At 29.7% G+C, this 26568-nt stretch overlaps 1 protein-coding gene across 1 annotated transcript in view; it reads left to right on the forward strand.

The window, feature by feature from the left end:
• The window catches only part of LOC122271468 (NT-3 growth factor receptor-like), a 187862-nt gene that overhangs the window by 107163 nt on the left and 54131 nt on the right, over positions 1-26568 (forward strand). Inside the window, exon 3 of the mRNA XM_071183472.1 lies at positions 18425-18496. Within this exon, the coding sequence (XP_071039573.1) occupies positions 18425-18496 (72 nt within the window). The remainder of the gene's footprint in view (positions 1-18424; positions 18497-26568) is intronic.

Raw genomic sequence — 26568 nt, forward strand, 5'->3', positions numbered from 1 at the left:
ATCCGCACAATAGGCAATAATTTTATTAAATACACAAGTGGGCGACCTTTGTGCTAAAATACAAACTAAGGTAAACAACGTTAAAGAGCACAAAAATATTATTTAAAGCAGACAGCTGTTTCGGATGCTCAAAGGGCAACCTTCATCAGGCAACCTTCATCAGTGCTTTCTGTTGCACTGATGAAGGTTGCCCTTTGAGCATCCGAAACAGCTGTCTGCATTTAATAATATTTTTGTGCTCTTTAACGTTGTTTACCTTAGTTTGTATTTTAGCACAAAGGTCGCCCACTTGTGTATTTATGTATTTACTTAACAAATTTGTAAATGGATGAGTCTTTAAAATCGATTAATAAGTAAATGAAAAGCCTATGTAACTGTAATTTTTCAGCCGTTTAGACGGCACTCATTTTATTTCTTTTTATTTATGATTATTTCATTATGAACATTTTAATAAGACCAAAGGTGGCCTGCCTACTTTGTAATGCTCTGAGTCATTTTCATTAATTGCTTTATAAATCCTGATTGCTTTATAATTTTAATATATTTATTTACTTTAATTATAATTATTTGAATTATTATAAACAATGAGATAATATAATCTATGAATCAATAATCCGAAAATGGGAATGGGGAACCATTCATATAATGTTTTCATTTTCAATCATCGTTATATTTAACATGATAAAAGTCTTTAAGCAATAGCAGGTGAGAATGAAATTTTTTTTCTTCCAAAAAGTGGGTAACTTGCTGCAATATTTTAGTTAAGGTTTCCTTTTTTTTTACAATATGAGGGCATATGAATTATTAAATTATGGAAGTTGTCTGTGAATTGACGACTTCGTAATCGGCATAGAGCATAGAGATCCAACTTGAATGAAAGCTGAAAAATATTCTTAGTTCAATATATGAGAAAAAATATTTTTTGTTTTTCGTTTTCGTAAGTGTTTCAGTAAAAAGTTTTTCAGAAAAACTATTTGCAGCTGAAACAACATATCCAAAACCTTTCTCATTTAGACGAGAATTTTGTTTTGTAGTCCACAATATTTTCATTTTGTAATCCTTTCATTATTTTTTTTGTTGAAGAAATATATTAGAAGAAATATTTTAAGAGAAGTGGAATTTCAAGTATTTCGAGATTTAGAATCGTACAGTGAAAATGAAGACAGGATCTAAGTAATAATGCAAATAATATGAATAAATGTACTGTATAATAAAAATGCAAGCGTAAGTAATGTAAGTATACGTAAGAATTTAATGTGAGCATGAAAGTATAAGTAAGAATGTAATGTCAAATTAGCAACTCAGTCAAAATCAAATAATGCACTTGTTTACGGTTATTAATTGACTCGCTCAGAAGCCAATGCGGTTAAGTCCAAAACACAAAAATTGAGAAAATTAATGTTTTTTGATACATTAGTTTTTAAAATTCTTGGTTTATTAATTTAATTAGAAAAGTGCATAAAGTCTTTTCTCGAGGTGTAAACTCTGCAAAAAATCAGGATATGTACAGGATGTGTAAATAAAAACGTAAGTATTTATTGAAATAATGACAGCATCTTAAAAATTTTAGGACTTATACCTTTTGGCAGCTGAAAAAGATAAAAAATTTATGTAAAAATAGTAAAATATAATTTTTTGTCATAAGTTTTATGTTTATTCATCATAACAAACATCATCTTCTTCCGAGTTATTTAAATGTAAATCTTGATCTCCACGCGTTGTCATAAATGTTCTGTAAAAGTCGTGTTTAATTGGAGGTAGTATTTTTCGGTGAAAAAATACTACCGTAGTATTAAAAATACTACGTCTGGCAACCCTGAGTTACTATGAATTTCTTGTTTTTCAAGTGTTACCAACAAATATCAAAAGAGGAAGAATTTAATTTTTATTTCAAAGTTTATGTAAAAAAATATTGATAAAAGGTGGACTTATTCACAATGGTTTCTGAAATTATTATACAATATATTCAGAAGCTATTAAAAAAATGACTGTCTAACCTAGAAGAAAAGTAACCAACGAGTAAGTCCTTTAATAACTAAGAAGATTATCATTTATTTCATCAAAATTTCCAAAAATCAGAAAATATCAAAAAAATGGACTTCTGGCATTGGCTTCTGAGCGGCTCAATGATGTAAGCTATTAAATCTCATGAGGAAGAAAACTGTTCATTATAGCCATTTTCAACTGATGTTCTGGATTCAGTATGGCACATATCATGGAGCTTACAAATCCATTACTTAGCCTAATGCTTCTAACTAGAGCTGGGGATTTATTTCCCAATAAATAACAACACTGATCAAGAGAATAACCTGATATGACTGTCTCGGTGACCACCTTCTTAAGCAGCAATTTTCTACTTCAGTTAAGGGAAAAATAAGAGTTTTTTCCTTCTAAGAGATTTGATCTGACTAAATTCTCCCGTGTATATTTCTGGTTGCCTAGAAACTAAATCCATGACCTCGATCTTTCGGGTGAGCGTCAAATATCGCAGGTTCTTGAATTAAATTAGTTTATATGTCAAAATGGGAAACCATAAAACTTCAAATTAAAAATCTAAATTGAAGATCAGAAAATGAAACCGGAAAAAAAAACCAATTGAGAATATAGGCCAGGGGTGGCCAACATGCGGCTCTTTGTAGGATTATTTGTGGCTCCCGATAAATGTACCCGAGTTTCCTTTTAATTTTTGTGCTATTATATTTTAAAAAAATATTACACGACAAGTATGTGTTTCAAAATGCCTTTTAAATTACTGACAACAAATATGAAAGACTAAGTGCAACGTTGTAGCAAATTTCATTTCCGTCCAAGTTAAGAATGATATGACTCATAGAAAACTACGCGAACGAACATAAACAGAATTCAAGGCTTGAAATATTTTAAATCATGTCTTGATTTTTTTCTGAATCCATTTGAAATTAACATAATTCAGGGTGAGTGTTTTCCATTTTCAATATAATTATGACCCAGAAAGCATCTGGAGAATTAGAATCGATAGAGATGCAAGAAGATCAAGCTCTACAATTAAAATATAAGTCGACGTCGATTACTGAATTTTGGAAATTTGTACCAGAATCGATGTTTCCAGCTGAATAAGAAAAGCTGCTTGTCGAATTATTTCAATATTTGGAGCAACGTACTTATGTGAATCATTTTATTCCACTTTAAAATTCGTGAAATCCAAACACCGATCTGTATACCAGCATCTCAAAGAATTTCTGAGAAGTGCTGCAGTCACCAATTATTCACCAAATTTTAAAGAATTATCAAGAGAAGTAAAATAAATGCGTTTAATATTTGAATTCAACACACTTATTTTGTACTTTTATTTATATGTATTAAATAAATATAATTTCTGTAAAAAAAATTTAATGCCTTTTTTGCATACCTTTTAAATACGTATTTAGTAGCAGCTCGCGAAAAATTTCAAATTGTGAAAAATTGCTCGACTATCAAGGAGCTTGGCCATCCCTGATATAGGCAGACCCTCCATTATCTTTTAAGGTGACCTTCAATGCTGAGGTGGGTCTTTCATAGCATAAAGCTAAAGCATTACTCCCCCTCGGAAGGCAATCCTATACTAAATCAAATATCTGCCTACAAATCTAATCGAAATACCATTATTTAAGAAAAGCTTGCTATGAGATTTACAACTACTTAAAATAGCTCTTAATTTTTATAAATAAATAAACTGAATATGATTAATATGAGATAAAATAACGTTCCTGTAAATACTAATAAAAGATTAGTATTCCAGGAATATAGTTTGTTGTCAGGGAAGGGAAAGTTATTTCTTTTATCAAAAGCCTCAATTTAAATTTTAAACGACTTTAATGTGATAAATCAATCAAAAAAGTCTGATAATAAATGGGACTGAATAGTTTTTCACAGCGTTAATTCACTTAGATCTATAGTGTTGGTAGCATCGATAAAATTAAGGCAATAAAACCATTTATAAACCAGAAGCCGTTACTTTTTGGAATTGCAGCATTCTTTTCAAAATAAATTTTAAAAAATGGCTAGCAGAAATGCTTGAAGAATAATTACCTGGTGATATGCTAATAATCGGCAGAAAAACACATTCACCATTAAAAAAAAATTATTAAAAATATAGAAATATATAATGTTTTGAAAGCAGTAAAAATTGACATCTAAAATATCTCTTAAATGTTAAAAGTAAGAGGAAAAAAACACCTTTAAGTTCGTCAAGTGGAAATGTCTTTGAAATCAGGATGTTCAAAGTGTGTAATGCAATTGTTATCTCTTATAGCTGGTTTATTATTTTTTATAACCCAAGTAAAACCGAATCATATATATGATTTTAATAAAATAAATATTTAGTAAACAATTTACCTGGTGTAATCTTCTAAGCATTAATGCTACAAGTTTGATTTGACGATGTATTCTGCATAGCTCTTGACTTGAAAAGCGTTCAGAGGAGTAGAATTCGAAAATCGAAATTTGATAGGTGTCTTATGAAGTTTTGGAGTGCTTGTAATAGAAGGCAGCTTAATGTTGTTATTTTTAATTTTACAAATTTTAATAGTGTTAATAGTTATCGGGACGGAACGTATAAGTTAGAGAATTAGAAAGTTCGGTTTCCAATAAGTGAAAATATAAGTTTTTACAAATGAAAGCATAATTTCCAGAAACTTTATTCATAGGACAAATAATAAAGTGTTTTCTAGTGAATTCTAAATCGTTCTTAAGACTTCTAAATTTAAATATATCTAATTTAATAAGATGACAGTAACCAAGTAAAAATTATTTTAATTTGAAGTCTAGGGTCCATTTTCTATCAACAAAGAATTGTACAAGTAGAAAATGAATTCTAGATATTCTCATATTGAAAGAATCGATATCTCCTAGATAAAATAAAAGGAATACTTTAATGCTAATTTCAAAAATTAATTTGAATTTATTAGAGAGCATAAGTAGAAACATACTTATTGACAATGTTAATATCATCAGTGGAAATATGTTATCAATGAAATTTGAATATAAATCTAGACTACAAATAAACTCAATATTGTTACTTTGTTTCCTTAAATAAGAACAAAATTCATTATAGTTAAAGATTTTACGACCAAAAGTGGTATCGTATTTAAGTTTTTCTTATAATAAAATTCTTAACTATTAATAGTTAACTTAATTTATGAAGTGTATTTGAAAAGTAAAAATTATCAAGAATTGGATTCTTAAATCTAATGGGAAAATTAAATTGTGAGATAGAGTCGTTGCGATAATCGAAATTTATTTTTAATGTCAAGTTTAAAAAGGTTATTTACTAAGATAGTGAAATGTGCATTATCACTGAATCAATGAAGTTTATTAATGTCTATGTCAAAATTAAATATTTTAATATTAGTTTAGAACTATAACCCTATATCTTCAATTGATTAGTTTGATTTTATTTCTTTCAATTTTTTCCTTATATGCAACTTTAGATGATTAAATCACAATTTTGGAATATTTAATATAAATATGCCAAAATGAAAAACCTTTATTTTGTTGATTTAATTTAATACTCGAAATTGTTGCATCTGACTTTCATCCGAAAGAAGTTTCCTTCAGCCGAATATATTTACTTTTACTTCGATTTTCTGGATAATAGTACATTGCCTTCTTCCCACTTGCTACTGTTTCATGTTTATTACTCTTCCTCGTTGCAGTCGGGGATATGGATGATTGTGGTAATTTGCCACAGACCGCAGAAACTGCTCCTGCGCTGACGGCATGGTAATGCCCCTCTGATAACACTGGCATGTTCCCATTTCCATTTTTGCTCTTTATTTCGTAGATAATTTCTATTGTGCCGTATTTTTGATGCTGACTGGGTTATTCTTACTTTCTTGTTATTTAATGGATTCATGTCGGGTAATTTGTTTTGATTTAAATTTTTTTAATTTAGCAGCTTTGCACTGTTGTGGCTCGAAAACGCATGGGCTTATTTCTTACACTTTTCAATGTTGTTGTATTATAAATTTGTAATGTACATAAGTTGAATTAAATGTCTATAAATTGAATTAAGTGTTTATAAATAAAAAAATTTAAAAGATATCAATGTCACACATTTTTAGAAATTCATTTTAAAAAGAGTACCATCATACACACAAAGCGAACTTAAAACAAGAGCGATGAGTGAGCTAAGTGTTCTAAAATTGCGAAGCAATTCTAATGAAATGCACTTATGGGGCTTGGGGAGGGCAGCGAGCAGGCTATAATCACCCTAGTATATTAAAATTTAATGTATTTTTTATATAAGCTATTGCACATCACTGTGCGAAATAAGTTTTAACACTAAATGTATTTATTTTTGTTAAATTTAAAATTTTTTTTTGATCTTAATTAAATCATAATAACCGGTTATATTTTTTAATATAGTTGTGCGATATATTAAAATTGTTTACCATCTAATTTCAAAACATTATAAACTAAACTAGATAATAACTAAAAATAAAAGTATACGACAGTTAAAACCATTGTTTGTCATGAATTATCTTCCCTTTTTAATTGCGCCTCTTATTTACTGTGTTTGGACTATTCTAAAGTATAGCTTTACCATTCCTTGAGATTTGTTCAAACCTTTGAAGTCGTAAAGCTTTAAGTTTGCCTATTCCCAAAACAAAGCTTAAAAATACAAAATTACTTTATCGTATAAAAGGATTATTATATACATCATAGAAAGAGTATTATAAAAAATATATAGCATTACTGATAGATAAATATATATATGGTTTCATAGAATTAGTATAGTATAAATTTCAAAGAAATTGCTATTTCAAACATTATAGGAAAGATCAAAGGAGTTTGAAATCCGCTTACGAAATATCAAAAGCAAATTTACATTTCACTCTGTGTATTTTATTACCAGAGGTACGTGACTAAATGAAAATGATTCAAAGAACTATTTGAACACACTATTGACTTGAATGAATAGACTATTTGAACACAAATATTTATGTAACTAAAAAAAATGTTTAATTTTAAAACACTACTTACAGGATAATTTGTAATTTCAGGAAGAAAAGAAAATAAAAATTTCTGGAGAAAAATATAATCACTTATTTCCAATTTCACTGTTGGCAACACTGAACAGACGGATGGAAATCATACGTATTTCTCATTTTCACGTGTTTGTTTGTATGGAGTTATTGAGTTTATTTTTTTCACTTTTTTGATTTCATGATTTAATTTTTCGAGGAAAATAAATATTTAAAAAGTAATTAAATCTGCTAAAATAATGTTTAAAAATTATGTACAAAAATTAAATGTATCAAAAATTTGATATTTAGTCTTGAAATTTTAAGTTGAAATTAATTACATAATAAATTATTATCCTACATAAATTACACACATAAATTACTATCCTATATAGTATAAAGTTATTTTTCAAATATTTATTTTTTCTTTTCTGAATTTAAAATATAGACAATTTTAAAAATTTTTTCACTGTGTTTAATTATATTTCTTTAAAAAACCCGCGTGAGTATTTTAGGAGATAGAGTTCTTGTCTCCCAATGAAGTGAAACAGGATCGATAGCTGGGCGATACAAATTCCGCACCCGGCTCATAGTGCTGACGTAAAATATCCTCATTGGTAGACGGATAATGGGTTAGAGAATCCTTGTCTTCAGGTCAACTGTGGAAGGTTTTCGTGGTTTCTCCCGTGTAATGCAAATGCGGGTTGGTTCCATTAAAAAGTCCTTCACGAAGGCAAATTTCTCTCAATACTTGATCGAGGAGTTCCCTTGTCTTCTCGATTGGGTTCAAAATTACAAGGCTACGGAGTTGAACACTTGTAGTTGTCAACTACTTACTGTTTTGCCGACCCAAGTTGTCATTTTGGGTCGGCTGTTCAACTACGCTTATAATATAAAATAAAATATTGTGTGTTCAAAAAACATATTTATAGATTGTTTTTTTATCATATATTCTTAGATTAACTTGCTTTATAGTTTAAAATTCTCTATGTGTCAGTCTGTGTCTATGATTTTGTGTTTGAGTTTGTAACTTAAAATATCATCGGCATGCATTTACTATTTATCATGTTTATGGTCACTCTCTCGAACCATTAAGAATGAGTTCCAGAGCGTTTAAATCAGATCATCAATCATTTGTGAAAGTGTTTTTGTTTTGGGCACTGTACAGTGATCAAAATATTTAAAAAAAAGCTATCACCCTGAGGAATTTTCGTTCTAATGTTCGGATTTTTGCAAACTAAGTGTCAATCTGAATGGTTCCAGGGGATAACATCAAATATGCCAATTAATTAGTTATAGCTATTAAGTTACGAATTCAAACAATAAGCATATTTTTTTGCATATTTCGATTCCTGACTTTCAAATTTGGGTAGACGAAATTTCAAAACATTTGATTCAAAAATTGGGGCACTGGAAAGCTACTTAAATTCAGCTTCCTCCCAAAAACAGGTCAAGAGCTATTACCATAGCAGGAAAAAAAATTTAATGTAACCATAATCTAACTGCATGATTGACAAAAGAGAAATACTTAGTGTTTTTACGTTGCTAAGCAACTAAGATAAAAAAAAATGAAATAAAACTGAAGCCATATTAATAATCGTTTTCCTGTTAACTCCTGTCGGAAAAGTTTTTTACTATTTATATTTAAGTAGTTAATAGAAATATATCTTGAAGTTTCTAGACAACAGATTTTTTTTGGTTGATTCCTGCCCAAAAGCAAAGATTGCTTTTTTTTCCAACTCCTTTGAAAATAAAATTTAAATCAATTTATAAATTATTAATAAATTTTCAAGTTTTTAGTATTTTGACGCATAAGCTTTTTATACGGAATTATTTGTATTTTCTTAAGTTGTCTTTAACTTTCTTAAATATTTAAATTTTTAAATTGTATGTTAAAACCCAATTTATGTCAGTTATTTAAATTATATTCAGAGTTGTAGGGTAAATCAAGAAAAAGATCTCGTCAAAATGTAGAATATCTGAAAACGTTTTTAATGCATATTCAGAAGGTTTTATATAATTCACGATTTTTTTCTTTATAATTGAAAAAAAATAGTGAATGTTACGTAAAATGTTAAAAAGATTGAAATATGTGTGTTCATGAATATTGTATGATTTATTTTTTAAAAGTCGTTTCATTCTAGCAAGTATGTGAGTTGCGTGGTTTTCTTTAGATAATGATAAATTACGAATAGCATCCTGATGCCTTTATACAGTCTGAAACGTAGTTTCATGATTTCTCCGTGAAATGTTGCTTAACGTGTTCATCAATTTGCAATATATTTATCACCAAATATTGCTTCTATAGTTTTTTTGCTTTATTACTATTGTTAGAAACTTATTTGACTAATCGTGCCATCACTACATACATATATCTGATATGATAGTCTTCTTTTAAAAAGTAATCGTAAGGTCCTTAAGATGCTGTAATACAGGCAGAAAAACTTAAAAAATATATATTTTATTACGCTTATATTAATCGCAGCAATGAAAAATCGATTTCAATAAATCGAAACATCTGGTTACAAAACATTAAGTTTTGAAATTTTAATTTTAAAGTTAACGTTTACTTAATTATTTCAATATGGATGCCGTGGTTTTCTAAATGTTGTATATACAGTCTGTACCCTGTTAAAATAATAATATACTAGTGTGTGGCTCTTTCAGCATAAGATTCTGAATCAAAAAATGATCAAGAAGGATCCAAATATAACACACTATACTTGATGGTAAGAACTTCATTGGCTTAAAAAAATACGAAGATTTTAATAAGAGTCGTCGCGCTTTAAGCGCTCAAAAATAAACGCCCATTCTTAAGACTCGCCAGATTGGAGGAAAAAAAGGGATTTGGAACAGAAAATGTGAAGTATCCAACGAGAAAACATAAATTAAAGTGGGAAATAAAACTAGAAAATCTACAGTATCCTAGAATTAAATAAAAAAGATAAACCAAAGCAAAACTGGAAAAACCGCATAGGCTAACGAAATAGATTTTCCCGCCTCATGGAGCATTGGTGTCAAACTAAGATTAACAAGGAAATCAGCATTCATATAAATAAAACAAGATTCCCGTGTATCAAGATGAGCTGATATGGCAGGCGTAGTAAGAATCTTGGCATTATCAAGATTGAATTTATCCCAATGTATGGCAATTGGCAATAAGGCATATCGAGAATTTTTATGATATAACCATAATTTGTAAATTGGGCTAAGGTTGAGAAATAATATTAAAAACTTTTTTAAGAAATTTTTTTCAACATTATCTTTTTTGAAAGTGAAATTTTCTTAAAGTTATATGGCGGGAATAAGTCTGAACGTCAGAATTGTAGGTCCAAAATTGTTTTTCATTTAAAGATCAAAGCAAGCTGTTATATTTTTTCGATGTGCACAGATATGCATTTACTTTTCAATATTTAAACAAATAAGAAACAATAATTTGTATTCTTTTTTTTAAAAAAAATAGCTGTTTTGCATCAAATAGTTTTAAAGCAGCCGAATGATTTTAATTTCTTAACCAAATTTAATTCTCATCTAGCTAGTAATAATTCTAAGCTTTCTTTTGTTAAAAACCTGACAATAATTTAAAAACGAACTCTTACTTTAAAGTAAAATCTAAATTAAAGTGATTGAAAATTGATTTGTAGATTATTGAAAAAATAATCTACATGGTAACGTAAGAAATAAAACTTGAGAAATGTTAAAATATAATTATACAGTTGGTAAAAAAGTTCCGCAGACAACACGCTACCAGGTAATTAAAGAATTTATTTTAAAATAAGGACGATATTATAGCATGTTGAGAAATTTTAAGATACTTAAAAATAGCTACGTATCCATATAAATAATCATAAGATATATATAAAGAAAGTGATAAATAAATTATTACGAATTTAAGCACACGTAAGCATATTATTGGAATTGTTTCAATTATTGAAATCACATCAATTATTAAGAGAACAAACTAAAAAATAAAATTAAAAAGTAGTTAATGTATAATCACATTCAATCAGAAACATGCTTTTATAAAATTCCACATTCGCTGAATAAAACGTTTCCTATTCAATAAAATTTTTAATCAAATCTCTTGAATGAATTTCGAATAAATTTTCACACGACTTAAAAAGAAACATCATATTTTGAAATTGAAGAAAAAGGTTAGCAATCGGCTATTAGCGAAAAAAAATTTGAATTGAATTTTACGCTACAAGTACGTAAGTGAAATTCCTTGTACGTTAATCACATTTAAATATTAATCTCCCTATTTAAATATTTCCTCATTGCTGATAAATTAGTTTATGAAAAATGAAAATAATAATTTTTTTTCTCGACACTTTTATTAAATAAAAACAGTTGAAGCATTTTAACAGAAAAATACGTAATAAATATATATATATATATATATGCATTTACTTTTTTTAATATAATTGGAAATCTTTAAACTATATNAGATATGGCGAAATGCACAAAAAAATATATAATTAACATTAAGGGGCCCAAACTATTGGAGCCAAATCTCCTAGATTGCGGCTACCTCCTATATTTTGGAAGTCAGAAATCCAAATCCATTGAATAAAAAAGATATGTTCATTCAGAGAAAGTAAGTTTGTGTCCGACTTCGTAATTTAATTAATAGATAGCACTAAATAATTAGCATATTTGAGGTCACCCCCAGGATCCATTAGGATTCACATTTAGTACGCGAAAACCCGATTATTAGAACGAAAGTTATTCTTTGTGATATTTTTTTACGTACTGTACATATACCTTTTGTGTCAAATGCACTTTTAATATAATGTTAATTTGTTGATATAAATTTTAATATTTTATCTAGAAAATACTCTTATTTTGTCTCAAAATGTAATTTTAATTTAAATTTTCCATCCAAATTTCATCGGACTTTTTGAGGGGGCTTATTAGAAACAAAACGGAAAAGTTAATATCCGAGATATTTAGTAAAGATTATATAATTGCTATGATCTTAGTAAACTTTGTTGACAACAAGAAGCATCTATTCATCTTAAAATATTTTTCATATTTTGTTCTTCGATATATATTTTAAATAATTATTTAAAGATTTTCTAGAAAACTAAAGTAAGATTTATTTTTCTTTACAAGTAGTACTGATTTATTGACGTCGCACCAGAGCTGCTCAATTGATTATTGGCAACGGTGTGGTAAATTCGAAGACATTCCATTACAATTTTGATTCCTCCCCAACTTTGCGAAGTCGAGGTTTTTACGAAAGAACAGTTTAACGAGAACCAGTACATGGCACATATGATTCCTAGAAAGGTTGGCATCAAAGTGGTCACCCACCTGCTCAATGACCGAAGCCAGGGATGCTTGACTTCAATGTTCTACTGGGAACAATCTCTTTACGATAGTCCAAAGCGTGACTTTTTCTCTACGAATATTTGCTAATAGCGGTATCGATAACTTCTTAATTCATCTGATTTGTCTAAACATTTATTATTGTTATAATTTTTATTTATTTAATGTTTTTAAAAACTTTTTTATATATTTTATATATAGTGTTGCAAACTTCTATTACTCTGGTTAGAGAATATCTAATTTTCACCAAAAATTAGCTGATAGCAATAATCATTTAATATTTTCCTATTACTGCGATGACATTTCGTTCTTTTGTAATTGTTTTTTTGTACAAGGTTTATACAATTGTTTTTCATACAGGCATTTTCAGTTTATTTCAAATGGTTATTTTAAAAATAGTATGGATTTAAAAAACATTTTATCACAGGTGGATTAGCGAAATATATATTAACAGCGAATAAGCAGCAAATAGCATTGAATTTGCTTATAGGGTATTTTAGTAAATGGTCCAATCAGAGAATGAGGTTATGAATGCATAAAAATAATTATTAACGCATATGAATTGTATTACGATGGTCATCAACAACAATTTTTCATTTTTTAAAGTAATTTTTAACAAAATTTCTTAAATTAAATACAGAATACTTTTAAAATATTATTGAAACACGTACAATTATAAGAAAGAAATGAGAAGATAATATATTTCCGATTGATTTCATAACATTCATTCGTAAAAAATGATTTAACGAAATACTTTTCCAAACAAGCGGATAAGTTTAAGAATTTTGATAAATATCTCACTATCTGTTACAAGTGGTGTACGTTATTTTAGCAAATTAAAAGCTATAAAAACCTATTAAGGGTCTACACAGGCACACTCACAAAAAGAAAAAAACTAACTAAATTCTTTGGCATTAGCTTCTATCGAAAATGGAACCGCAAAATAAATGATTTTTGAACTGCTTGCCGCTGCTAAAGCACGAAAAATTAAATTTTAACGTTTATGCTTATACACCGAAGAGCCATTACATTATGACCACCTTCCATCCATAACAATGGGCTCGCCCAGGTTTTCATGGTTTCTCGCCCGGGAACAATGTTTTCATGGGGCACATTAGGACCCATAATCCTCATGGAACAATCCCTGACGTCTGTAAGCTAAGTTGCAGACTAGGTTTACCCATTCATGGCAGCAGTTTTTCCTGCAGGGGATGGTGCTTACCAACAGGATAATGCACCATGTCATAAGGGTCGAATCGTCATGGATTGGTTCGAGGAACATTCCAGTGATTTTCAAGTCATGTCTTGGCCCCCAAATTCAACTGACCTTAACGCAATAGAGCATTTTTAGTCCTACTTGGAAAACCAAATTCGTGCTGCCACGCTCCCTCCTCGCAATGTGAGGGAATTGCAGGACCACTTGGTGAGTGCTTGGTACCAGATACATCAGACTACCTATCAGCACCTTGTTGAATCAATGCCACGGCGAATGATAGCAATTTTGAGGGTTAAAGGTGGTCCTACATGTTATTAGCAGAGTGGTCATAATGTAATGGCTCTTCGGTGTATATTTCTATATCATAAATGATTATGCTCACGTTAATCAATAATCTCAATAATTCCAATGCTCAAATAATCTTGGCATTGTCAATGTTGAATTTATGCTTTGTTCTATTAGCATTGATAATCGCGGGGAAGTTTACTACATTCCTTGTCAGTGCGGGTATGACTACATTTTGATTTCGAGAACACAATAGATATATCCGTTATCAAGAAATCTAAATATCCTCAATTGCTGCTCATAGTTGGAATCCTGGGAATAAATTCAGTTTCGACTATGCTAAAATTATTTCCACACCAGTCACATCAGCTCATCTTGATGCACTGGAATCTTGTTTTAATTAGAATGCTGATTCGTTGTTTTTGACATTAGCTCCTCACCACTTGTCCATAGAATGTGGAAAAGCATTCTACCCTGATTTGCATTTCTCAGACGCTGTGTTTTATTCTTGTTCTGTTTCTCATTTTTTTCCCTCTACAGTTAGTTTTTCTAGTTTTGTTTTACGCTTTTATTTTTTCATTTTTCGTTGGCAATTTTAAATGTTTTTTTGTTTTATTTAAATCACTTTTTTTTTCTTATTCACATCTGGCCAGTCTTGAAAATGGGAGCCTATTTTCAAAGCGCTTGAAAGATGTCGACTGTTATTTGCTATTTATATATAATCAAGCGAATGAAGATTTTAATCAGGTAATATCTTACCTCTTTAGTTTCTTGGGATTATTTATTTAATTATAATAGATATATTTTTTTCGAGAACAGTTGAGGTGATTATCCTCTTTAATTAAAATAGGGAATTCCAACCTTGAAATCGTTAATTGTTATTTATTTTCTTCACATGTTTCTTAAATCAACATTTAGGGTTAATAATTTTCTAGTAAAAAAATTCTAATTTAAAATATAAAAATCAATTGTATACAGAATTAAGAGAACACCGGAGAGGCAATTCAAGGTAAAATATAAGTCATTATTTTTCTTTTAAATTCAGATTCCTGTTCCAATATTGAATTAAGAGCTCTGTTTTCAGTATTGCCTGGGGCATGAAAACGTCATCCACCAAAATTGTTCGTATATTTTAGTTTTAGCACCAGAATTACGGTTTTTCTCTTTTACCTGTAATGTTATTACCTTACAGTTCAGTAATTTTGCCAGAATATTTTTCTCCTTCCGAAAATTTAAGGAACTGTAAAAGTTAAAAGGTTTTGTACTTTATCTAAGGTATTCCTTCAGTTTTCCTTATTAACTGTTGGAAAAAAATAGCCTTCAATATTTTTTATCCCAATAGCTGTAATGCTACAAGTAGTTTAGTTCTTTTTTAAATTCATCAAAATCAAATATCTCCATTATTTAATTAATGATCACTTTCCTCTTTAAACACAACTCTAAGATTTTTATATTAAAATTGCATTATTTAATACTATTGCAATATATAATAGTTCATATTAAAATTTCAAAGATTCCCCAGAAGGCACATATCTAGTTTTCAAATAAAATCTCTTAGCTTTTAAAAAAAACTTTATTCAAGTTTATTTCTATTCAATATTTAAAGCCGAAAGTCAAATATAGAATAAAAAAACAAAACAAAAAATCATGTTTATTGCTTTTTCTCAGAACACCATATTTCTAAGATATTTATTTTTATTCGAAACCGCATAGGAGTGATCCATATGCTGGAGTAAAGTTTTTAAAGCATAAAATACTATTAATAAAATATACCGAATCTAAATATCAGTAACGCAAAAAATACATTTTAAACAAAAAGAAAAATATTTTTAATTCATATCATATATGTTACTATAATTAAGTTACTTTTTTATAATAACTTTCTTTTTTGGATTAATTTATTAATACAACTTTTTAAAATTGAATTATTGCTATTTTCTTAATTCTTCGTTAATTACCATTAATCTGTTAATCATTGAAATTACTCACATTGTATTCTGAATTACTTTAGTGCTATACTGTATAGAAATGAAATTACTCACTGAATAAATTCACAAATCGTGTTAGTTTGAAGCATGATAATATTCAGAACTTATAAAAAAAATGTATTACAAATTATATACACAATTACATCGTTAAATTGAGTCGAAACTAATTAAAATGTATTTCAAAATTTATTATCTGAGAATAAACAATGGAGATAAAAATATGTTGTTTGTCTCAAGTTAAATTAGCCGCTTTTATTTAAATTTCTATTACCGCTTTAAAATTCATCTCCACAATTAATTTTCTGCACAACGCAAACATTTTTAGAAAAGTATTTGATATTTTATTTCTGCAATGCATTTGTTTAAAATAAGAATATTTTAATTTACTCAGAAATGATAGAAATGTTTATTTTTAAACACATTTAAAAGCTTTCCTGTTCATTGAAGACATATTATAAATGCTTTTAAGTGCTTTCTTGTTGAAAGAAAATATTATTATTATTGCTTAGAATGCTTTTATATATATAAATAGCACCATTAAATTGCAATGAAAACTTTGCTTCAAAAAAGGAGTTGAATGCTTGACACTTTTCTGATATTACCTGTCAAACTTTGTACACTGCTAACTAATGAACAAAACATATAAATGTATAAGGTTTTTTTATTCTCTCACAGCAGGATAAATATGTCTAGTGCATTTCATAGTACATTTCTAGCACATGCAAGATACCCGCACACCGCCCCATGTGTTTGACAGTGGTTCCGTGAATGCCCAGAGGTACAGGCAGAAGGTCCTAGAGCCCTATGTGCGTCTTTTCAAGGGCGCTGTTGGCCCTGAGTTCATTTTTATGGACGACAATTCGCGACCACATAGGACTCTCATGGTTGATGAGAATCTGGAAAGCGAGGATATTCAACGAATGGATTGGCCAGCCAAATCCCCTGACCTGAATTCTATTGAGTATGCTTGGGATGCTTTTGGGAGAGCTATTGCGATGCGCCAACCTCCCCCAGAACCAATTTGGATTTAAAAATTGCCCTGGTGGAAGAATAAAAGGGTCTTCCACAAGTCCTCCTTAACTCCCTTATTAGCATGCATACTCGTTGTGCATGCTGTCTGTCTATCAGGGGTCACCTTACACCATACTAGAGACAACACACACTGTACAAGCCTCACTTTTATTGTCATCTTTTATCCTTAAGTTCAGACTACATTGGATTTATTGGCAATAGATCTTTCCAGTGAATGGCACTTTCATTTTTGTTTTGCATACTTTATTATCAGAGAATAAGCTATATCCATATCAAATTTCATTTATTTATATTCAGTATTTTTTTAGATATTTGAGAAAATGTCTTTTCCATCTCTTAATTTTTTCAGCAATGTATATATAATCGCACAAATTACCGATCAATTTTCCTAATTTTGCTAAAGTTCGTTACAATTACGAACACAGGTCTGTTCTCTCAAAAAAGGCAGCTGTCTATGTAAATTAACTATCAACTGTATTAATTTTGCTGAAGTTAATTACAATTATTTGTGCTGGACTTGTTTTTCGAGGAATAGAACTGGCCGTATTAATTAACAGCCTAATCTCCGAATTTTTTTGGCAACTGCTTAAATTGATATTTCTTTTTCTCTTTCTTCTTTTATCTAAAGAGAAATATTGAAACTTAAAGGAAATAATATTTTGACTTACACCATGAGGCATTTTCTCCTAAAATAGATGTTAAATTGCTTGGTTAACAAAAATAAAATATTTTTTTACTTATAAAACTGATAATTATGAATACTAGTGGTCTGCGCCCTCTCCTCGCTAACGCTCGCCAACCCCCAAAAATTGCTACGAAATCTCATATGGTTTGCATCGCAAACCAAGCTCGCTTTTCTCGCTAATAACTTAGGTACATTGCAAATGCACAAAATTTTAAGAATTTAAAACAATCATTCAAATCCATATAACAACTTTTTTTTAAAAAAACAAATTACATCTTTTTAGTAAATGCTAAGTCATTAAAATAAATTTGAATTCAAATGAATGACATGTAATTCGTTAAACTAATTATAAATTTGCTATAGTATAATTCGTGATATAAATCAAAAATCGTCAAATAAATTCGTAATATATAAATTCGTGAAAAAAAGCGCTTTCGACAAAATACTAAAATAGAGATCTATCGACAAAGACTACTCATTTCTGCCTAACTTAATAGTATGAGATTACCGCAGCTCATAGTGTGAATTTCGGAAGAGGGCACATTTGGTGAGAATGCTCTCTCTGGTTATTTCAGTTTTCGTTTTTAAAAGAGCTATATGTTAAGCAACCTCAGCTAGATTTGGCATGTGATATTTTCAGAGGCGATCATTGATCGATTTTCTAGCGTTGCCATTCGGAGAGTTGTAATGAGGCTTTTTTTTGTCGCCTTGTAAGAGAAATAAATATATAGAGATATTTTAAGAAATGAATAAAGGGAAGGTGAGTAAGATTTTAATTTGGTAATATTATTACTAAATAAAAAGAATATGGTGATATTACACAAAAAATTTTATTTAATGATTTTGAGTGTCAATTTAGAGAATAATTTTACTTTTTATTGCATAAATTCTTTTATCTTTTCAGAACCATCCAAAGTAGTGGTCTGCATACAATCACTCCTAATGCATTTCAGTTTACCAAAAGATTAAGAGAAATGTAAGTAATTACATTAAACATTCTGTTTGTAGTATTTAATATTTCAGTTTGGTACAATGAAAGGAAATGAAGTAAAACACAGTGATAAAAACAGAAATAATGTAGTTAACAAAGGCAAACCATAGTTTCACCCATGCAAGCAAAACGAAGTGCATTCGACAAAAGTCTCAGTCAGCGGAGGACATTAAAGCCATCGAAATGCTAGACAGAGAAGCATTTAACAAAAGGAACATAGTCACCCGTTATTTTTTATTTTTTTTTTCTTATCCAGAGAGTGCGTTTTTATTAACGCAAAAATCATTGTCCCAAATATAAGAAAGTATGAAAGAATCATTAAGTGATTATTTCTAAGAGAAGCTATCAAGGTAACTTCACAATTTTCAAAGCAATATCCAGAGTTTGAAAAAAAAACCTGGATTTTTCATCAAAAACCCAGATTTCATTAGGTTTTTAATAAAAAAAATTAGTTTTTTTCTTCAGAAATGTTTTAAATTTTTATTCCTGAGTCCTTGATGAGATTGCTGGATTCGCTTCTAATATGAATGAGAGTCACAAATAAATTTAGTATCTATTTGTAACTTTTTCCGTTGCGTGAATTTTAGGGAGTTTTAAATTGCGTCGCTATTATTTTTATTTCTTACCGATAAACAGATCGTTACTTAATAAAATATTAGTCACTCAATTAGAAGATTCCAAATTTTTGCACTGCATTAACACAGGCTCAGTTCCAAAGCCTATTAATCATTTTTCATTTATTTTGGTTGTCATTGTTGTATGATTTTGTTTTTTTTTTTAACTTTCATTTAAATTTTTGTTACTACAAAATTACTTAGATATTTATTGCCATATTGTTTGGTAATATTATGTTCTGTTAATTCCTAACAACAGTTCTTGTTCGTTATTTTAATTGCAAATTTTGATTGGAATAATCTTAATAATACATAATAAAATATATTCCATTTTTAAGAGCTCTATATGTTGAGCCAACTTAGCTAGATTTGGCATGTGACATTTTTAGTGGTAATCATTGGTCGATTTTCCAGCGTTGCCATTCGGGGAGTTGTCATGAGGCTTTTTTTGTCGCCGTGTAAGAGAAATAGTAACGTAAACAAAACAAAGCATAATACATAAATCTTTTAATAAAAATAACTAGAACTTATTTACTGCCTAATAGTTTAAAGGGTTACGTTACATACAGTTTTCAATGTATTTTTAATAAACATTTTCAATTTATTTTTCGAGAAAAAAAAATTGCGTAATAAGGCTATATTACAAGATTACTTTATAATAAAAATTACGTCACTTAAAAGTAATAGTAGAAAAAAGTATTAAGAAAAGATGATAAATAGTAAATAAATACCGTTAAATAATGAATAAATGAAATATATTGGTAAAAAATACTTAAATATATTTTTTTGTTAATTTTATGCTGATGAAGATTAGAGAAATCTAGATATACGCTTATTAAGCTACCCTACCATGCAATTTTGTGGTCTTTAGGAATGTGCTAACAATAATGAAAAATTGTTTTAAACCATTTTGTGATGCATTGAGAAGCAAAACGTTTTTAATATTTGTTATGCCCATAAAATGCCAATATATGAAACATCTTGGTTCAAATATAATTTTTTTCGAGCATAATTGCAGTTTTCATGCACTAATTTTTTTTAGCAAAAATATTCATTAGAATGAATTTAAGTAGTACTACCGTAAACCGGGGCGAGTCTACCCATCCAGAGGCGAGTCTACCCATTTTAGTTTTATTTAATTTTCACTATTTTAAATTGCAAATAAAAAAATTTTTACCGACGGAGGACTTAGTTCAGACTCTAAGGAAGATGGCGCTGTAGTAGTTTGATCCGTTTTTATTTATTTGGTGTCTTTTTAACCGACCTGTTNAAAAAATGGGTAGATTCGCCCCGGTTTACGGTAAGCCTAAGGTAAAGAATAATTAAGAAAACCGAAGTAAAGAAAAGAATAATTATTATGCCTGAATTAAATTTAGAAGTGAATTCTCATACGAAACACTAATTCAATTTTTTAGCATTAATTCTTTAAATATACCCTTATAAATGAAATTAATATTTGCTGTCTCCTTATATAGTTAAACATAAAAATTTGTTTTCTAATACACTTTTCACTGCATTTTATCCTCTAAATTTTTTCTTAACCTTTTTCTTGAATTATAAAAAAAAATGGCGGCCCTCGATTTTAAAAAAAGGATTCTAAGCCTTAATTAAGTTTCAGTGCTATTATAAAAAAAAATTAATATTTATTAGTTCCATAGATGGCATCAAATACATATAAAAGCAGTTTTTTTATGTTCAATAGTAATATGTAGAGTTAATTTATAAATTCTATCTTAGATTTTGTTTAAGAAAATTCAACAACTTTTTCAAGCTACACAAATAATTTTATTTCTTAAAAACAGATAATTTTTCATAAAGTGATTTAATTATAATTTAAATCACTGCATTCCTATAATTTAAATCGAAAAATGCAAAAGTAATATCGTATCAAACGCTAAGCACATGTAAGGAAAATTTGATTAATAAAAACATAATAATATTAATTTAACATAAATTTAAAAAAAAATTTCGTAGAATTTTGCGAGACCAACCTCTAATGTATTCTTCAGATATGCAGACACTTCACTTTCCATTCAAATTAAGTTTCACGTTAGTATATTCTCAAAACAAGTTAAATGCATTTAATTTTATTAATGAGAGTAATTTATAGTTATTGGGGTTTTGAAGTAAAACCTATTGATCTAATGCAGTAAATATTTAAAAAAAGCCACTTTGAAGAAAGGTTTTTTATTAAAAGAAGGCCCACCCCAAAATTACTCTGGCGGGTTTTTTCGGCCTAGACCTACATTTGCAAATCCCGGTAATATAACATGAATGGTTCTTAAGAAAAATTGAATTTCACTTAGTAAACTCATATCTTAAACTCCTTAAATGAATTGTAAAGCTATCGTTAATAGGTGGTATAAGAGAATCACTTCCTTATAATAATTCATTGATTTTTTATTTAGTTCACTATTATTTTATTATATTCTTTTATTATTAGTTTTATTATTTTTTATTTATATCTTTTTTATTATTTAGATTTTAGTTATGGCAAAAAAGTGACTTTTGTAAGGCATACAAAATTTTGACTTTGCTTTAGTTTATTTAATTTTAAATTAAATAATCAAAACTTTGACTACAGTTGGTCGAAGAGTTTTTGAGGAAAATAGTTGAGGGAATACGTTTTCGGCGGTAAAATACGCAATAAGTGAATTTAACATTAAGGAATACGAATTTTCGACATCATTCAGACTGAACTATTGAGTCCATATTCTTAAAACTTCCGAGTTCTGACTAAACTATTGTGGCTCAATCTTCATAGTTTGATGATCAAGAATACAAATTCATCGAAAGAAAGTTATATTTATTCAGAAAACGAGCGTTTTTGTATTCTATTTAGCAACTTAAAATATCATCTGCAGCAATTAATTAGCCTACTTAAGGTTAGGTTCTCAAACCATTAAAATTCAGAATTCGTACGTGAAAATCTGATCATTAATATTTTTTTAGGTTATTCGGGTGCTCAACTTTTTGCGCACTGTGCGTCATTTGCTATTTACCTCATCACTAGGGCAGAGGGTTTTGCATAATAAGGCATTAAGTCAGATTCGGGATTATACTTTTAAGAAATATATTTATGTTCAATTATATATAATTTAAGGGTGCAAAAGATAAACGTTTAAATATTCCCAAGACGAGTCCAAAAGCATAGATAATGGATTAATATCCCCAAAAAAATGTGAGTTAAAAAAGGAAATACGTGTGAGATGTGGTCCACGGTATCAGACCATCATGCCGTAAAGTTCACAAGAAAGCAATTTCTGCTAAAGATGGATGCACGTGTGCGGAAATTTGCATCAAATTGAAATAGTAAAGGATGAATATAAAGTTTCATATATTTGATAAATTGCTAAAGAATTAATGCCATGTTGGCCTGTGTGTACTACTATATACTGGCGTACGTGCTTACGAATTTAAACATTCTCATAGGGAACAAACGAGGATCAAGTTCGATACTCAACAAATATGATGTCCTAGATATTTATGGTGACGATCAGATGGGTTACAGCGGTGCTAAAAATATTCTAAGGAGAAGACAACTAGCTTCTATAAACATAATTTTAACCATTAATCAATGTTTGGTTTGGTTTGGTGCACAAAGGAAGAAGCAAAATTTTGGAGCACAGCTGCAGAGGTTCTCGAAACGGGTTTGTACCATCTTGTCTCCCCTACTGGGATTGGAGTCAAGAAAAGTTTTTTCTTTTTATTTATTGTTCGTTTGTTTTGCATTTTCACTCTATCAATAAACAGTACTGTACTATTAATTAAGATATTTTATTGGGAATACATTTATATCATCCATGCTGATTAAATCTGCTAATACATTTTGACATAGAAAGAAAGAATAAAATGGCGATTGACGGGAGGCAGCGTATCCAACCATACATCTAGAATTATACGACAACAGGTGACGTACCTCCTGACTGTCACTTTGCTTCTTCTGCTCATGCTTAGGATCTTAATATATATGATGCTCTGTGAAATCTAAGTGTAATTTGTCTACGGTAAGAACTCCCTCCGACGCAAAGTTTGAGGCTGTTTCTTGCTATGGAAACAAGAATAGCGCATTTCAGGGAGGGTAGCTTTTGTTCACTCTAGGGACCGAAGAAAAGATTCAATTTTTCTCACCGATCCGTGCCGAAGCCTAACAGAGACCCCGCATCTCTACTTGAAATAGTTATATCTCGTTGTCATAGTCTCCACCCCAGGTCCAGACGAATGGCATGGGGAGTTCTTGCTTCAGGCAAACTATATTTTTCCCTCCCTAAAAAATATTTTTCTGGTATATCATGCCTCACCAAACACTTCCCTGCGTTAGTTACGTATTCGAAAAGCTGGACTTCTCCTTTCTATGTTCCTTGAGTGATGCTGTTAAAACATCACAGATGTGTACCGAAACAATTTGCAAAAAAAATAATAAAAGCTGTTTTTATGAACGAAATGAAAAATAGTAAGCAATTTTATGTAGTTACAATCTAGCAAAAAAAAAATTGCGATGGAAACTAGATCTCAGGTTACCTACTGACAAAAGGGTTGTTGCCTAATTTTTCTCCCGTCTACGTTCTTTGGCTTTAGTTTTTTCAGCCTCGGTAAGTTGGTACCGTTTTTTTTCTTGCTTCAACTCTAACCTTTAGAACCGTGTCAATCAGTTTGGGACCTTCTTTATTTGTGATATTCACCTGAATTAGTAGTGGAAACGATCCAGCTTGAGCTGTAGGTTAGAATTTCTGATTCTTAATTGAAACAACAAGAAACAAAAATATCGTTCAAATGATGAAATTCTCTTTTATTCACAACTCAAGAAGTATTTACGGTATCTCTCTGGTCCCATATCTCAAAAATAAACTCATCAACTTAATGCATATCAAAATTAAAAGTAAAAAACGAAATTAAACAGCAGCGGTCGCCATAGCAACGCTTGAAATGTCGACGCATGTGCACTGTTTACTGTTACTCTTGAACACAGTTGAAAAGTGTGATGACATCCAAATAAGGTGCGCACGCCATTAAACACAAAGCAAGACCCATTTTGGCAATGGGTAAAAAAAAACAGAAAAATCCATGACAGATATTTCAATAACATTTGAGATTTGTTCTCATTTTACGCTGCACTCTTTGAAAATGAGTGTGGTTCGAAATCAATTTTAATGATTTTGTTTCGCAACGTCTAATCTCAGAAGCTTAATCGATGATATCAAAAGTGTATTGTGTCTAACCTGTGTTACTTTGAGGTTGAATTAAGGTATTTTGTGATCACGATTTGTTTATGCATTCATTCACCCTACTTTGCAGATGTTTCTTTTATGTTATATTGATTCAACATTTTTCTCACATGACCTTCTAAATTTAAATCGGTAGCCAAAAAGAGAAAACCTACATTTCATCAAAAAAAATGTCATAAATTTTTTTCCAAAATTTTTCTCATTTTACAGCTTATCACTGTGTTATAATTTAGGTTAAAACTACAGGAATTAAAGCAAAATAATGGTTTTTAGTGAGGTAGAAAAAAATAAAACTTCTTGTCATTAGTACTTAACTGTTGAAACAGTTGAGAAAAACCGGCAGCTAAAATTAAGAGCTCATTAAAAAAATTTGTAATGCGCTGCAATATATTTTTTAAAATAACTGCTCAAGTTAAACAAAAAATGTTGATGGTTACAGTTACATAATTGTTGCGGAGAAAGAATGGTTTTAAAAACACGTCTTTGAAGTGCTAAACAATAAATTAACATCTTTTAGATAAGACACACTCAAAAATTAAATATGAATAACTTCTTACCAAACAATAAATAAGCAAAGTTGCATTGAATTAATTATTTCAAGGAGTACTAGTCTTGTTTAATATATTTGTTTTAATATTTACAAGAAAGTTGTTTTGACTTTTGTTAGAAAATATTTTATTTCTTTTGCAAATAAGCTTTTTCGACTTTCGTAGCATAATCTTTTATATGTTATTGCATCGAATTGATATCATCTAGCGTAAATATTTTTCCACATTTTATATTTAAATAAATTAACGCGCCTCTATTAGAATTACTTGACTGAAAAAACTTCAGTTGCTTCAGAAATATATAGATAGAAATAACAATCAACGTGTTTCAAGTGCTCAAAAATAAGCGTCTTTCAAGAAAAAAAATTTACTTTCATTATTGAGCTCTTGAAACATGTTGACTGTTATTTCCAATCTGCATATTTTTGAAGTGAACGAAGTGTTTTAACCAACTAATATCTAACCGCTTCAGTTTCTTTGGTTTATTTATTTAATTTATTTTCTGAATTATTTTAATTGAATTGGCGGCTCAAAAATAAATGAGACTATTTTATTATTGTTCAAGAACATTATCTCTTTTCTAAACACTCATTAAGTTTTCGTCATGAGGACGAATAATAAACTTTAAACAAATTAATGAGTAAAAAATAAAAGAGGAAAACATAAAAAGAAAATAGTTATGTTAAAAAAGCTAAATTAAACCTTTTTCAGAGTGTTTTTATGGATATTTTATGTCAGGGCATAGTAATAATTATTCCAGCCAGGATTGAGATTGCCTACACTGTCAAAAATCTGTAATTTAACATCCATTTAAAGCTCAAACCATTTAACGTCCAAATTTAAAGGATAAAATTACATCAAATTCTCTATAAAAAAACTATAATATCTATAAAGTAGCTTATCTTTCAATGACTGACAAAGTCAGACAAGGTCCATCAGACCGTTGACCCTAAGAAAATTGAGGACCAGAAGAGGGGATAAGTATATGTCCTCTGTGGAAAGTCCCAAACAGTCCAAAATTTTCATTCAGCGTGTTAATATACACAGTCACATTTCCCTTTTTGTTGCTGTCAGCGTCTTTCTGGAGCTTATCTCACATACGAGGGTTGTAAATTAAATAGTGGCAACTTAACCTTTAAACTCACAGAAGGACGGGCATGCGCAAATTAGATATGGGAGCTGTGAGGTGGGGCTGTTGTCGATGTGTAGAGTGCAAAAAAATCGATTAGCTTAGAAGGGTAGTTGTTGTGTGGCGTTAAAGTGAGGAGTTTCGTTTCCATCGCTCTAAAGCATGTTTTCAAAAGGTGATCAGCGGTCGTGGCATACAATCGAGGTTGCCCGTGGCAAAAATGCAACAGAATGCTATCGAGAATTAGTGGAAGCCTTTGGAGCAAATGCTTTACCATATAGGACAGTAGCACGATGGATTCAAGCATCTCGTCTTTTTTCGTCACTAAGCCTTTTCACAACATGCGTTAGATCGATGGAAACGAAACTCCTCACTTTAACGCCACGCAACAACTACCCTTCTAAGCAAATCGACTGTTTTTTGCACTCTACACATCGACAACAGCGCCACCTCACCGCACCCATACCCTATTTACGCATGCGCGCCCTTTTGTGAGTTTCAAGGTTAAGTTGCCACTATTTAATTTACAACCCTCGTATAT

This window comes from Parasteatoda tepidariorum, chromosome 7, assembly GCF_043381705.1.
Source record: "Parasteatoda tepidariorum isolate YZ-2023 chromosome 7, CAS_Ptep_4.0, whole genome shotgun sequence".
NCBI lineage: Eukaryota > Metazoa > Arthropoda > Arachnida > Araneae > Theridiidae > Parasteatoda > Parasteatoda tepidariorum.